Here is a 14,642-nt window from a genome sequence, read left to right as displayed (position 1 = left end):
TGCACTGTCTACAAAGAGGCAGCAAATAAAAATGGTGACGGCCCATTTGCTCACGATATTCTCTTTCATACCGCAGAAGTACGATGTGCGTCCTCTTGACCTTGCATGAACGTTGCGCAGGTGCTTTACTACCGATAAAGACAAGTTTAAAGAGGAAAAAAAACGTCGGCTATTGATACATTAGCCGGAAGAAGCTACATAAAGAGCCCCACTCGTGGTTCGAGCATCATCACTTAGTATGATGCGCCACCATTACATGTAGCATGTCACAGTCACAGAGCAGCAACGGCAAACTCCACACAACATGTATGCTTTTGGCCTCTATACAGCCAGATGCCATCACATGCACTTCCAAGTCCGAAATGAGAGCTACCACACTATGCAGGATGAGAAAACGTGGCCTCAAGCTGATGAAGTTCAAATTTTGTCTGTGCCCTCACGCATTACACGCAAACAAAGGAATGCGTGAGGGAACAAAAAAAAAGCCCATTACCCCCTCCCCCATTTTATCCATGCAATCAAACTCTCCTCAAGACAAAATTTGATGTGGCCAGTTTTTAAAAAGCCCTGCACGTCATTTCGGGGACCAAGAAATGGCATTAACATACCCTGAATGAGAAAATGTATACGACACCTGCCAGCATGCGAAGCATCTGACAAGTGATGCAACGGGACTGATGTGCGATACATATGATGCGACAACGCTCAGCCATAGCAAATGCATGATGCCGAATTGACCACTACTCTAACCAAAACCTACTTGTGGTAGCCTAACATGAGTGATGGGAGTTTTACACAGCTAGAACTCTCTCTCTCTCTTTTTTTTTTTCAGAGAGAGGGCCTGTCACTATTCCAAGAACCACTGGCAGTGTACACATTTGCCCCCATAGCTAATTACTAGCCTTTAAGCCCATCTGCAGCGACCACCCGCGCAACGCAGTAATGAGCTAGATGCAAAATCTGCGAGTAAGATAAACCCTCCCTGGATACTGTTAATGCATGTAAAGTCTTCATAGCTCCATAGATTCAATGTTACACTGCGACCTTTAAAAGTGTTCCTCCTTTCCCAACTGCCAGCCAGTCTGCACTGAAACTTCACGAGCAAAGGCCGGATTTAATAATGCACGATCAGGCATAGCAAGACCCACTGGTGTCATCTGTACTCAAGGGACAAACCACTCCCGCCAAAGGCAACAAACAAAGCAGGCTGACGTGAATTGGTGGTAGTAAACGGCATTATGCTCACAAAGTCGCAAAATACATGAACTTTCGTTCTTATACTGGCATTGGAGAGTTTTTTTTTTTAAAGCAAAAACGGAGTAATGTAATGAACCAAGGAATTTCACTCAATCCACCACCCATCAACAACTACGGAATAAATTTTTGCGCAAACAAGCCAGCAATTCATGAAGGAGAAACATGAATCAGCACGTTTACACAAGTGTGTCCCGCACACACAGTTGCACCTATGAGCAGCATACGATGCAACCGTTGCGGCGAGCACGCGAACTACTCGCACTATAGTCAGCACGGATGCACGCGCTGCGCGCGCGTGCAACATGCGAGTCTGCTCCACGGCCGCACATGTTCCAACGCTTCCGGCCCCACGCTTATGCGGGCACAGGTCCGAGAGTCCGCAGCCAGATGGCGCCGCTAGCAGCAATAGGCACAGCAAACATGGCGTGTCTCTCACTCACCAACGAACAAAAACACGAGAAGAAGGAGTGTAGCTGCCACCTGGTGGGTCTTTTTCCGCCGCACAAAGTTTTGAGAGCTGCTGCCTTCGGAATCTTCCTCTTAAGCGGCCAGAGTGACTTACCCATCTCAGCAACAACCGCGGCGGTGTGGTCTATGTGCCCCTCTTTTTTTCTCTCTTTAACCGCACGAGCCAAGAAAAGAAATGACGAGAGAGCTCACCTGCTTCCAGCCGCTGCCGTCGCCGCCCGGAAAGGACGACGTTTCGTAACAATCAGATAAAGCCTTACAAGACGGGAGGGCAGGCGAATAAAAAAAAAGGAAAACATGCAACAGCCCAATATGGCGGGCACTTAACTGTCATCGCCGGCAGTGGCACCCAGGGAGACGTCCGCCTCATGACGACACGCACACGCACGCACGCACATACACACACACACAAGCACACAAGTGCAGCTTTTTCGAAAAACAAAGCGCCCGAGGACGAGCATGTAGTCCCATCAGACGAGCACTTCATCTCTAGGAAGCTGGAACTGCACCGATTCTAACCAACACAATCAAAGCAAGGCTGCTGCTGCTACACGTTTCAGTTCGGTGCATACTAATGCGGTTGACCTCTTGCCTACTAGATACGTAATGTAACTGTGCACGCTTGGAACAGCATGCTGCAGTTTAAAAATGATCCTGCGACATTGCAAAGCGAACAGTCAAAAAGTCAAGCTCAAACTAAATTAATGACAGAATAATGCCGAATAGTGGCAAAATAAACTCCCAAACTAAGTCAAACAAAGAGCACACATGAAGCGGTTATCAAAAACAGCGAAGACGGCATACTAAATGGTTATAAATTACGGGCAAACTTTCACTGTCTAAAAACACATAAATGTGCTTTCGATGTGGAGCCAAGCTGTGCGTGCACACTACAAACGTAAATTCATAATTTTTATACCTTTAGGTCATTTTTCCTGCCAATTTCCTCTAATCATGCTCAAGAGTTTCAATCACAACTGACCAAGAGTATAAGCAAAATAGGCCAGGAGATTATCCCATTCGAAGATGTCTGGCTATCAGTGACTGATTGATCTATGCTGACTCGACTCAAGGGACAAGTTCGAGATGCATACGCGACAAATGTTTTATGGACAATGTTAACCCAGTCGCTTCCGACGCTTTAAATAAACATCAACAAATAGCGCCACATGCTTGGCTGGCAATTTTTGAATAGCAGTTTCCACACCAGATGACACTAGTTGCGTAATGGTTTTGAAAATGTATTCCAAATAATATTCTCTCGTCCCTTTTTTGATCCTGACCACGGAGTTAGGGAAAAAAAATTTAGGGGCGCTGAAATTCATGCGTTGCTTTTTGGCAGTGAGGCGGATGTGGACTGCAAGAACCCCAAATTTTACATGACACTAAAAGCAGTGTGTGCGACTTGACCCAAGGGGGTGAGGATTGTTGCTGATCTCTGAGCCTGGCAGTTCAGGCATAGCTTGAGCTCTGGCTTGGAAATACGAAAGCTTGCAAGGAAGTATTCGTAAGTGTTTACATGAGCTACATATTCTAGCAAAAAGCGAATAAAAGGAAATGTACTACACCGAGCGGAAACTATCTTGTTGAAAAGATCGTTCATGTAGCTGCGTTGCCCCAATACAAGAGCACCACAAACCAGCCGCAACTCAATCCCAAATGCGTCTCTAGAGGCTTGTCAATGTCACCATTTTGATCGCCAAATACCTCCAAATGACAGCGCAGCAGAAAGCACAATGCGAACATTTAGTGTGCAAAGGACTGCGACAAGTGCTGCTTCGAACTTCTCAAACCTGACTGCTTCAAGATTTTTCATAAAGAAATATTATACTTGCTCTAGACTTCAGATTGCCTTGAGAGCCAAATAAAATAAACACTTCTCGCATTAAACATTTTCACTCATTAAAAATTATTCTGTTCTGATGATTTTTAAGCTCTCCTTCAATGCCATCAGTAATACCACGTTTACGACGACCATCTGTAACTCTGATAACACCGAATTACCAGAACCATTATTGACAAGAACATTACTTGTATCACAGCACATTTTAAAAGCTAGCTGCACTTTTATAAGCTGAAGTGCTTAAAAGATGGTAAGCCCAATGGTGCATTTTTTCTTGCAAAAGCTAAATGCCTCGTTCACATAGCTGCCCCTGTGACAAGCCTGTATCCATGTGCCAGCCGTCATTAACTGCATTATCTACGTACTGGCCGATCAACTGCCTGCATCCCCTTGCTAACCAATCATCAACTGCCTGCATCCACATGCTGGCCAATCAACTGCCTGCATCCCCATACTAACCAATCAACTGCCTGCATCCGCGTGCCGGTCAATCATTCACTACCTGCATCCGCATGCTCGCCAATCATCATTTGCCTGCACCCCCATGCTGGCCAATCATCAACTGCCTGCATCTGCATGCTGGCAAATCATTAACTGCCTGCATCCGCATGCTGGCCAATCATCAATTGCCTGCATCTGCATGCTGGCCAATCATCAACTGCCTGCATCTGCATGCTGGCCAATCATCACCTGCCTGCACCCCCATGCTGGCCAATCATCAACTGCCTGCATCCCCATGCTGGCCAATCATCAACTGCCTGCATCCGCATGCTGGACAATAATTAAAGGGACCAACAAATGATCAAAATGTGTACCGAGATCATGGTGGAAACGAAAAGGTCTTGTCTCGTATTGTAACAATTGAGCACTGTAATATCTAAGAAGCAACAATCTATAATTTGTATGTGGCATCGAAAACAAGCTGATGTGACATCTAAAGGTGAAACCTTGCCATTATCAGTGTATCCCACCCGATAACCTCACCTTGGTAAAATACTACTTTATGTTAAGTGCCTCATGTTTTTTTCAGAAATGTCATTATATATTATAGCCAACACTCTCTCGAATGTGCCCTTCAATGAAAAGCAACTCTCACTTTGCATTTCAGGTGCTTTGAACATTTGTCACTAGATGGTGCCAGAGTTTTCCATACAAAACGGTAGCAGATCGGAGGACCTTGAACACTGGTTTCCACTGCGCTGAAAACCACCGGATCCTCAGAATTCAGTTGTTGGCCCCTTTAACTTACCTTCCACGCAGCAGAAAGCTTTATCCCCATGATTAGGTCAAACCGCAATTTTCCAGTTAATGTTTCTTCTAATACTCAAAGCTCACCCACTGCTCAGCAATAGTTATCGCAGCACATGCAACTGACTAAAAATGCAAAGTTTGGTTAGACGGCCAAAGGCCAGTACAGCAGCTGAGACCACATTTATATTACATGTAAAAAAGCTGTACATAACTTTTAAAACAATTTATCTTAGTATCCAAGTTCAATGTTACACAAAACTAAAGCCAAAACGTTTTTTTCTACAAGCCTGCCCGCCACACTGATAAGAAGGAAAAATAGTATGCATTCCGTAAACCAGTCAGCAGCAATAATGTTTGGACTGGCTTCAATACTTGCAGGAGTCCATGCGAACACTGGGGACATTAAGCGCCATTCAAATGTATGCACTTATAGTAGCATGCACCCTGGTACCTAAACTGCTCTAATTTGCTATTGTTAGTGGTTTGAGTGAGCGTCCTCAGTGTCTCGCTAGATGTGTTAAAATCAACACACATGCAAATTATTATGCCCACACACAGATGGTAAGGATGTTAGAGCGAATATCACGCCATGCAAAAGGGCCCTAACTTAATACTAGATTAGAGAAGATCATTAAGGACAAGAGAAACTCACTACAGGATCGGAGAGATTTTCCACTAAAAATAAGAAGAAAAAGAAAACACAATTTGAAGTCAAATTCAAGGCAAACGCCAGTATTTCAAGCAGTTGAAAAAAAAATAACACGAAAAAATGTGGCCGCATGCTTTTCTTTTTTTTGCACTGTGTGTAATTTCCCCCAACTGGCAGTTCCTACATGAATGGCATACTTCTACTACTATAATTCACCTCAGACAATGACAAATGATAACCAGTGGCCCAATGTCACAGGCCTCACACTAATAAAATACCTAACAGTGTAAGCATTACGAAAAGCAACTTCAACACCTTCTTTCCCGTATGCACTTGCACTACACCACTACAGCTTCCCTCTATTTTTTACAAGTTGGCTATTTATGTGGTTAAATGCCGAGTTAGCCATGCCAGAGCAACAGTCAGAGCCAAAAATGTTTTTCTATTTGCCATAATGAAAAGCTGAGCCACAGACAGGGAGGCACTCTGTATTAAAGACAAAAGCCACGACACAGTTAAAAGTATTGCAAGCCCCATAGCACATATCTGACACAGGTAACCAAACTGTCACGATACAAGGCTACTGTTGCCCACACAAATTTTTCCACAGCAACAAGCCTGTATTCACACGCTCGCCAATCATTACTGTTTACATCTACATGATGGCTGATCATCAACTGCCTGCACCCACATGGTGACCAATTATTAGCTGCCTGCATCCGCTTGGTGGCCAATCATCAACTACCTACATTTGCTTGCTCGCCAACTTGTATCCACATGCTGGGCAATCATTAACTGCCTGCATCTGCATGCTGGCCAATCACTAAATGCCCACACATCCACTTGCTGGCTAATCATCAACTGCCTACATCTGCACCCTGACCAATCAGTCACTGCCTACATCAGCGTGCAAGCCCATCATTATTTCCTCCAATCACTTGCTGGTCAATCATTAACTGCCTGCATACACGTGCTGTCCATCATTATTTGCCTGCATCCACTTTGTGAAAAATTCTTGACTGCCCGCACCCACTTGCTGGCCAATCATTAGCTGCCTACATCCACTTGTTGGTCAATCACATGCTGCCTGAATTCATTTTACAGGCCAATCATTCGTTGCTACATCAGGCAACCAATACATCACATGTTACAAGGATCCCTTGTCGGCACTAACTCTGAGGCTACAGAAACTAATAAAGATCTTACTCTCTAAGGCTTACCCATTTCCTCACAATACTGCTGCTAATGCCTTCTCATATCCTGGTGCCCTATCTTGCATGCAATGCCATCATCTGTCATCTTCAACATCGTGTTAGAAAACTAGGTGCCGCCATGCCCACTCTTCAACTTTTCATTGTAGCACGAGTGACAGTTTATATCTACGATGCAACATAATGGCGTTCTTGTGCATGTGCCACCAACTTCACAGGCGAGAGCACCCATGCACTCACATGCCAACATGCTAGCCAATTAACCAGAAGACCAAAACCCAAGTGCAAAAAACTTGGAGAATGTGCTGCATCAATCACACGATAGGATGGTGCTCACTGACACCAGAAGAATAACCATGCACAGCCAAAACTGAATGATTACTTCAGCGTTTTGAAGAAATCCTCAAATGGCATGTCTTGTCAAAGACGAGCAGTTTGGGGTTTCTGGTCACCGCCTCTGGCAGTTGTGTGGCAAACGCCACATAAGAAGCATGACTACATGTTGCAAAACAATACGCGATCTCCTACAAGTGCCCTTGTCTGCACATCAATCTTAAATGAGCGCCGAACACTTTGGTGCGTGAAGATAAAAGTGTTGCGTAACAATTCGCCAAAGCTAAACCTATGCACAGTCATCAAAATAAAATGACTTGCCATCGTGTGCTAATGCCTCACCGAGACTGCCCTTTGAAACAAGCTTCCAGAGAGGCCCACTGGGTTGCCTCGATATTTTCACCGATTCCAAATTAGGAATGACTGCTACGCGAATGCGAGTGGGCCTTCAGAGTAAAATTCAAAGCCGACACCAAAGCCTTTAATGAACTTCTGACAACACAGGAGATTTCGGTTTCAGGAGAGCATTAGAAGGCAAGTTTCTGAGTTTGGCCAATGCCATTAAGAGTGAATGTTAAACACCAGAAGCAAACTACACAAACTACAGCGATGTTTGTGAAAATAAAAAAAAACTGAAGCCCAATGCGTAGAAGAGCCCAATGTGTGGAGCAGTGAACCAAGAGAACAGTCGCAGACCACTAAAACCCTCGCCCCTGATGCTGTGCGAAAAGAATGAAATGCTAGAGAGAAAGCCCGGAGAACCCAATGCAGCCATCACCTCACTGTAGCATAGACACCTGCCCAGCGAAACAGTCAAGCCGAACAGCACTTCACCTCTACACCGGACGCCAGCGAGTGTGAGTCGTGCGAGGTGTCCGAGTAGTCCCCAATGGCGAGCGAGGAAATGACCGGAAAGTGAGTCACATGAGAGCCCGAGGCACTCTGGTACGACGCTATTTTCACGCTCAGCCCTTCGGCGGAAGCCAACGATGATGATGAAGGCGACGCGCTAGCCTGCCTGGCAGCCACCTTGCGGCGCAAGCGCTGAACAAAGCTTCCTGTCGAGGAAGGAGCACGCATGGAGAGGAAGGCGGGGGACAGGAAATCAAAACGTCTCACCGGCCAGCTCAACAACACTCGGTCAAACAGATAGGACTAGGAAACACATCACCACCTCTGTCCCGCTACTCTGGCTACACTGGCTTCAACGACGTCAAAACCATTTTAACTCCTTTTAAGCTGACAAAACAACTCACACAAGTACTTCAGCCAGAATGAGTTGCCATCAAATTTAGTTCCACAGAGACGAACATCACCCTCCCAACACTCTGCAGGCTCGAAAGCAAAGCGGCCATCGCCCTCCCAACACTCAGCAGGCTCGAAAGCAAAGCAGCAACAGAACGCTTTTCCCACTCAAAGATATACACCATACACACACCCAAGCGCAACTCTTGCCAACAAAGGCAGCACAAGCCCCCCAGTTCAACTAGCAGAGAGAGAGGATCAGTGCAAGCAACTTATACCTCAAGAGACCAGCCCACACCCGAAAACCACATCAGCCAGGCGCAACAGGGAAGACGCATGGCAAAACCAGCTCCACAACACACAGCGCTTGAACCCCCTAGCACGAGCACAACGCGAACATCAATACAGGACGCACACAGGCTCCCATCGAGAGACCAGGCAAAGCAGGTAGAGCAGGAGGGCGTACTTACCCCAAGAGTTCACGGTCAGACCGAGATCAGTGGGCTGCACGTTCCAACACCGTTACAGTTTGGCAACGATACACAGAAAAAGAAAAGAAAAGATGCATCTCAAAAACATGGGGCGATGCACGTCCCCCAAATCTCGCCCCGAACGGCAAAAAATGGAGGAGGAGCAGGGCAGACAGGGACGAAACTGTTCACTGCCAAGAAGCAAGACACGCACACACGGAGAACACGCGTCTGACAAGGAAGTGGTGCTCGCCTTTCGGACGGAAGGGGTTTTTTCCTTCGCCAGCAGCAGCCTTAAAACAAGGGGGTTGGCCACCCCAGGGGTCACTGCCGCTTTGGGTTCTAAGCGCAAGACAGCACCAGTGCTTATGCGGGGGGGTTGCGGGGAAGAAAAACAGGCAATCACTCACAATCCAAGTCCGACGACCATCGAAGAGGGCATCGCGGCCAGCGGCCACTGCGGTCGCCACGGTCTAGCAAGACCAACTCTCTCCGCAGCGAGAGAGAGAGAGAGAGAGAGGCGGACAGTGACAACAGGAAGGAGGAGCGGGAGGAAGAAGGCACACACCGCAGGTTGTGCGCGTGTTGGTTGTGTATATATACATGTATATATATATATATACGTATGCAGAGACGGGATAAGCAATACTCACCGGGGGGTCATCGTCCTAGCTACAATTTCTAGGCCTGACACAGTCTCAAACGAGAGTAGTAGTAGCACACGCTGTGGCAGTTGGCCTGGTGATTGGGGGAATCGCAACAAGGGTGCCACTTAGGCGAAGAAGACGCCGACACTCAACCGCGCACACCGCTTGAAATTGCACCCCCACCCCCCCTCCCAACACATCCCCTCCACCCCCCCTTCTCCTGCCACTACTCCCCACCCAGCCGCCTCCAATGTTAATGAAGGTTAGTTAATTAATCTCCATACCCAAGCCTCCTGTCTCCCTCTTGAAAACTCATGTTTGTGTCCCATGCAAAACAAAAGGGTAACTACGTGAAAAGTGTCGACAGCGCACTGTCTAAATGCTAAAATGTAACTGAAAAGTGTGTTAGCCACAAACAAGTGCTTCTCCTACTTCTCTTTTATCTTGTAAACACTTGAAAAAGGAAGGGACAGAGAGACAGAGAGGAACAAAAAGAATGAAAACTGTTTTTTTTTTACACTAGCACTGGAGAGCTCTGCGAAAGAAAGGAGTCTATATTTGTACTAATACTCTCCCCAACTCACGAACTTAAATCATATCCAATGATTCTGAAAGGGCTGGTCTAATAGAGGAATGATAAAATAAATAAAAAAGAACTCATGCAAGAGGCACAAGTAGAAATCGGCTGAACAGATGTAAATCTGCCAAAGTGAGCAGGAAATCAAGGGAATACACACACATGTGCAGGGGAACGTAACTGTGTAGTGTATGCGAAATTAAATAAGGGTTAAAAAAAGAGGAAGAACGGCGCTTAAATAAAAAAGACAGGAGGTTTAACAGGGGGTAGAGAGAAATTCATTGCATACCTTGTACGTGTCCCGGAATTTGTCGATTTCCCTTGTGATTAAGTTCCGCTTGTCTTCTTCAATGTCCATCTCATCCAGTTCTTGCATCAGACGATGCTGGAAAAAAAACCAAATGCCGTCGACGTCCATAAGCAACGCAGTGGACACACCATTCCAAAGCCAAGAGCAAGAGCTAACAGGTGTCACTACAAGATAAGTTTATGAGCCTGAAATGGGCCTCTGTTTAGCATGCACGATTAGCTAGAGATCAAATTAGGTTCCCATGAGCGAATGAAACCCCCCACAATTCCCACCCCAACACTTCCCTCCAATGCAAGAACCTATACGTACAGTACAGTCAATCTGGGGTATACAGCAGCTCACCGTTTTTTCGAACTCCAATAAAACTTGCACGATATTTCGGACATTGTTGAGGGGTAAGCACCTTACAGGCATGCACACATATTCACGACTGATATTTCGTAGTCTTTGAAGTCAAAAAGTTCAATTTTTCAGACTGAGATAGACGTCAGCAATGATGTGGAGATTGTTTCCTCGACCTGACATTGATGCGAGCGGTCACTGCTGTCACAACCAGCCAGATCTTGACCACAGTCTTGTATTTAAATGAAATCAATAGGATGCAATAGCTTGGACAGGATGGGGTGGCGATGACATACGGCCATACCTTTTTGAATGAGCGATCACAAAAAGGAATCTGACCAATTAATAAACATTAACAAACAAAACATTAACAAAATAAAACATTAACAAACACTCAGGGAGAAAACGCATGATGAAGTTCCGGCCCACAATGCGGCTGAAAGTCCACACCATGAAAGCGAAGTGCGGTCCTCACACCAGTACATACGGTATCACTTGAAACCAGAACCCTGGAAATGGCGAATTTTGTGCTTTTTGAAGCCGGTTTCTCACAGCAAAGCGACTTTTTGAAAGTTCACGGATTTTTCGGACTGTTTGCTTATTCGGACCATTTTTTCGGCCCTGCCGAGTCCAAAAGAGTCCGTCTGTGACCGAATTGAATCATTGTTTGCATCACACAGTCGGAACATCCTGTAGAAAATGCCATGCAAGAGTATAGCACTTCACTTCGCAATTATCTATCTCACGTTCAGCAGGACATTCAATGCATCGAAAGGTGTGCCGAGTCCCTGAAAGTGGAACTTCCCCTAACAGCGCTCCGCAATCACTTCACGCACAAATAGCCAGGTCATCTAGCTGCCTTAGAACCTGCTGGCAGCAGTAAACTAGTGGCAACATGCTGACAGCTTTCTTTAGTGAAAATCCTAGCAACTGAGTGACATCAAAGTGTGTGCGTGCATGTGGGGGGGGGGGGCTTGCTCATAAAAGACCTCTAAAGTACGAGATAAGAACTGCTCTCAAGTACTACATGCATGTTACAGTAAAAAGCTCGATTCGAACTTCAAGGGGTCAGCAAAATGTTCGAATTATCCAAAAGTTACAATTATCGAATGACCCTGAAAAAAAAACTGACAAGAACCGCTAGCATCGCGGTAAATCTATCTGGTGAAATTCTGGGCAATGGTTGCCTGCTTTTGGGAAAAAACAGCGCAATGATGACCATCTGTCCCATGCTTTACTGAGGCAATACTGTCATAAGTGGTAGGAGCCTCTTAAGGCATCCTTTTTGACGCACCTGCCAACCGGCGCTTCAGACCGAGACAGCCACACACATTTTTTTCCGACATGGGGCTTTAATGCTAACGCATTAAGACCTCTTCAAGGGACCCAGTATAAGAACGCGCACATTATCGGGCAAGATTTGCTCACCGTCAGGACATGGACATGGCTCTCAGAATGTGTGCTGAAGGCACAAAACACACAGTACTAACATGCCATGAGATCATGTGTTGGAGAAAATGAAGGAAACAGAGAGAGTGAGAGAGAGAGAGAAATGGACAGAGGAGAGCTCACATTTTTGCTAGACCGGTATTCCCGTTCTGGCTCAGGGCTCGTGCGTCGGGTGTTACGAGGCGACCTAGAGGCGGCTGGAAAAGAGAACAGCAATGGCATATGGTAAGTAAACGGACACGATGCACAGCTAGACGGTAATTTAACATCCTGAAGCGACAGACAGCCCTCCATTACGGGATGCTGTAACGGAGGGCTCAGTATTAATACTACCCCCCTCCAGACTCCAGACAGCCCGTGGCCATTTTTATACCGTATAAACGCGTGTAAGGGCCGCACCCCGTTTTCCCGAAGGAAATGTTAAAAAAAAAAAATCCGTGTAAGGGCCGCACCCAAACTTTCCACGACCCAGGTGGGAATAGCCTTCTAAATGCACGCGCCGCGGCCTCCGCGATCAGCTCCGGCTGCGAGCAAAAGTGCGCTTGATCGTGGAGCGCTTAATCGTCGAGGCCATGCACGCGCACAGGAGCTTCCAAGTGCTGTCCATGGATGACGCCCGAGGCCGCGGTCATCATCATCATAAACTTTTTTTCCGCCGCGCTTTTCCGCCATTCGCATTGACATCAGCATCGCCAGCTCCAGCCTTTCGTTTCGTTTACAGTGTTCCTTTCGTTGTTTTTGTGGCGTGTTAGCGTGCTAGCCGTAGTTGTGGTGGTTGTAGCTTTCGCGTGCTGCCGTCGAGCTTTGGAGTTTTAGCACGATGGGCAAGTGGCTGGGAGTTAGCTCTCGAACACGCAAGCGTGCGGTGGGCAGGAAATTCGACGCGGCCGAGGAGTGCGTCTGATGATGGTGCAACCAGAAGGATGCATTCAGAAACACAAGCTGCAAAAAGCTCGCTTTCCGAGGCAAGCCGTGCGAGTTTCCCGAAATGAAGGAAGAGCTGCTCTCTTATCTGATGGAAGTGCGGAACAGCGGCTACGCGTTGACAGCGGACGTGCTGCGCGGCTTCTTTTGGGATGAACGTGCACCAGAGCACAGCACCAGCTCAGAGTCGGAATACTCGGCAAGTGATGATTGGACGCAGAATAAATGCCGTTCATTCCCTGATTGGTGTGTTTTTACTTAAAATTTTTTTTTTTCGCAAATCGCGTGTATGGGCCGCACCCCGAAAATTGGCCCTCGAATCTGGGAAAAAGAGTGCGGCCCTTAGACGCGTTTATACAGTATTTCGCCACTACTGAAACACGGCTGTCATAGCTGAGATCAGCAGTCCAACGACAACACCACTGAACCACCGCAGTGGGTCAAAAAGCTAAAAGGTTCACAGGTGCACTGATGCCGACAGGCTTCTGCCTGTCACCATCGGTGCAACTATGAACCTTTTGCACCTATGAACAGGCCAGCACATTGCATTTGCACTGGAAAGTCTAGCCATGCTCATCGTAATGTCAGTGACATGTCTGCTGCCTCTACAAATTACAATGCAAATCAACCGACAGACACTGAAGGCCACATCCTTGGCTCAATTTACATCTCTCAAACTTTTAGCTGGTTTTCTGCACAATAGTCTACTTACTCACTAAAGGAGCACACGTGAGAAGCTCGTTTAGATTTCTCTTTCGGTTCACCAATATCAACCCCCTAATTTGAAATGCACTTTTGCTTCCACCGCATTTCAGGTCAAACAGACTTGACCATGGATGGAAGATTAGAGAAATAAAATGCAAAACTAACACTTATCAAAACGCATTTTTCCCATCTACCATTCATGACTGGAATCATCTGCCCATGAAATTGTTGAGTGCCGTTCCGAACCTATGTTCCGCGCGTTGCTGTCAGATGTATGAGTGCGCAGTTGGCTTTCTTTTTTTTTTTTCGTCATGTCTTGTTGTTGTTTCATATTTCATTCATTTTGTACTTGCTGTGCCATGCCTTGTTGTATTGCTTTTTTTTTCTCTCTCTTTTTTTTCTGGCCTATTCTTCTGTTATGTATTCTCACCCCCCCTGCAATAATGCCTACGGGCGCTGCAGATATTTCCAATAAATAAATAAATAATAAATAAAATTTCGTGGCCCCTAGATGAAGACGGAGATCAGAGGCCCTTCAAGTGGTATGGTACAACAAACTGTTGCGAACAAGCCCTCATCAACAAAGCTACCTCATACCTTTTCGACAAGGTGAATATAGCATACTTCACATAAGCATAAGTCTTAATGTTACTCGGGAAAACGACAGACCAGCCTTCCCTTTACCGCACGCTGCCTTCCAGCAACAGGTGAAAAATGGTTGGTTGGTTTTTGGGTTTAACGTCCCAAAGCGACTAAGGCTATGAGAGACGCCGTAGTGGAGGGCTCCGGAAACTTCGACCACCTGGGGTTCTTTAACGTGCACTGACATCGCACAATACACGGGCCTCTAGAATTTCTCCTCCAGAGAAATGCAACCGCCGCAGCCAGGTTCGAACCCGCGTCTTTCGTGTCAGCAGCCGAACACCATAACCACTGAGCCACAAAAAAAAAAAAAAAACAT

The 14,642-nt window shown here is 46.3% G+C and overlaps 1 protein-coding gene across 3 annotated transcripts in view; it reads right to left on the bottom strand.

The window, feature by feature from the left end:
* The window catches only part of LOC149332119 (RNA-binding protein 25-like), a 53,190-nt gene that overhangs the window by 20,702 nt on the left and 17,846 nt on the right, over positions 1-14,642 (bottom strand). The window contains exons 9-12 of one of the 3 annotated variants that reach the window (XM_089557068.1): positions 12,176-12,249; positions 10,241-10,336; positions 8,728-8,761; positions 7,847-8,070 (exon numbers count right to left, since the gene is read on the bottom strand). In XM_089557068.1, the coding sequence (XP_089413194.1) occupies positions 7,847-8,070; positions 8,728-8,761; positions 10,241-10,336; positions 12,176-12,249 (428 nt within the window). Of the gene's footprint in view, positions 1-5,471; positions 5,495-7,846; positions 8,071-8,727; positions 8,762-10,240; positions 10,337-12,175; positions 12,250-14,642 lie in introns of all 3 variants that reach the window. The other 2 variants (XM_089557069.1, XM_089557070.1) reach the window with 2 other exon arrangements.

Source organism: Amblyomma mixtum, chromosome 8, assembly GCF_055824585.1.
Source record: "Amblyomma mixtum isolate Tamu chromosome 8, ASM5582458v1, whole genome shotgun sequence".
Lineage (NCBI taxonomy): Eukaryota > Metazoa > Arthropoda > Arachnida > Ixodida > Ixodidae > Amblyomma > Amblyomma mixtum.
This window is presented reverse-complemented; position numbering and strand designations above follow the sequence as displayed.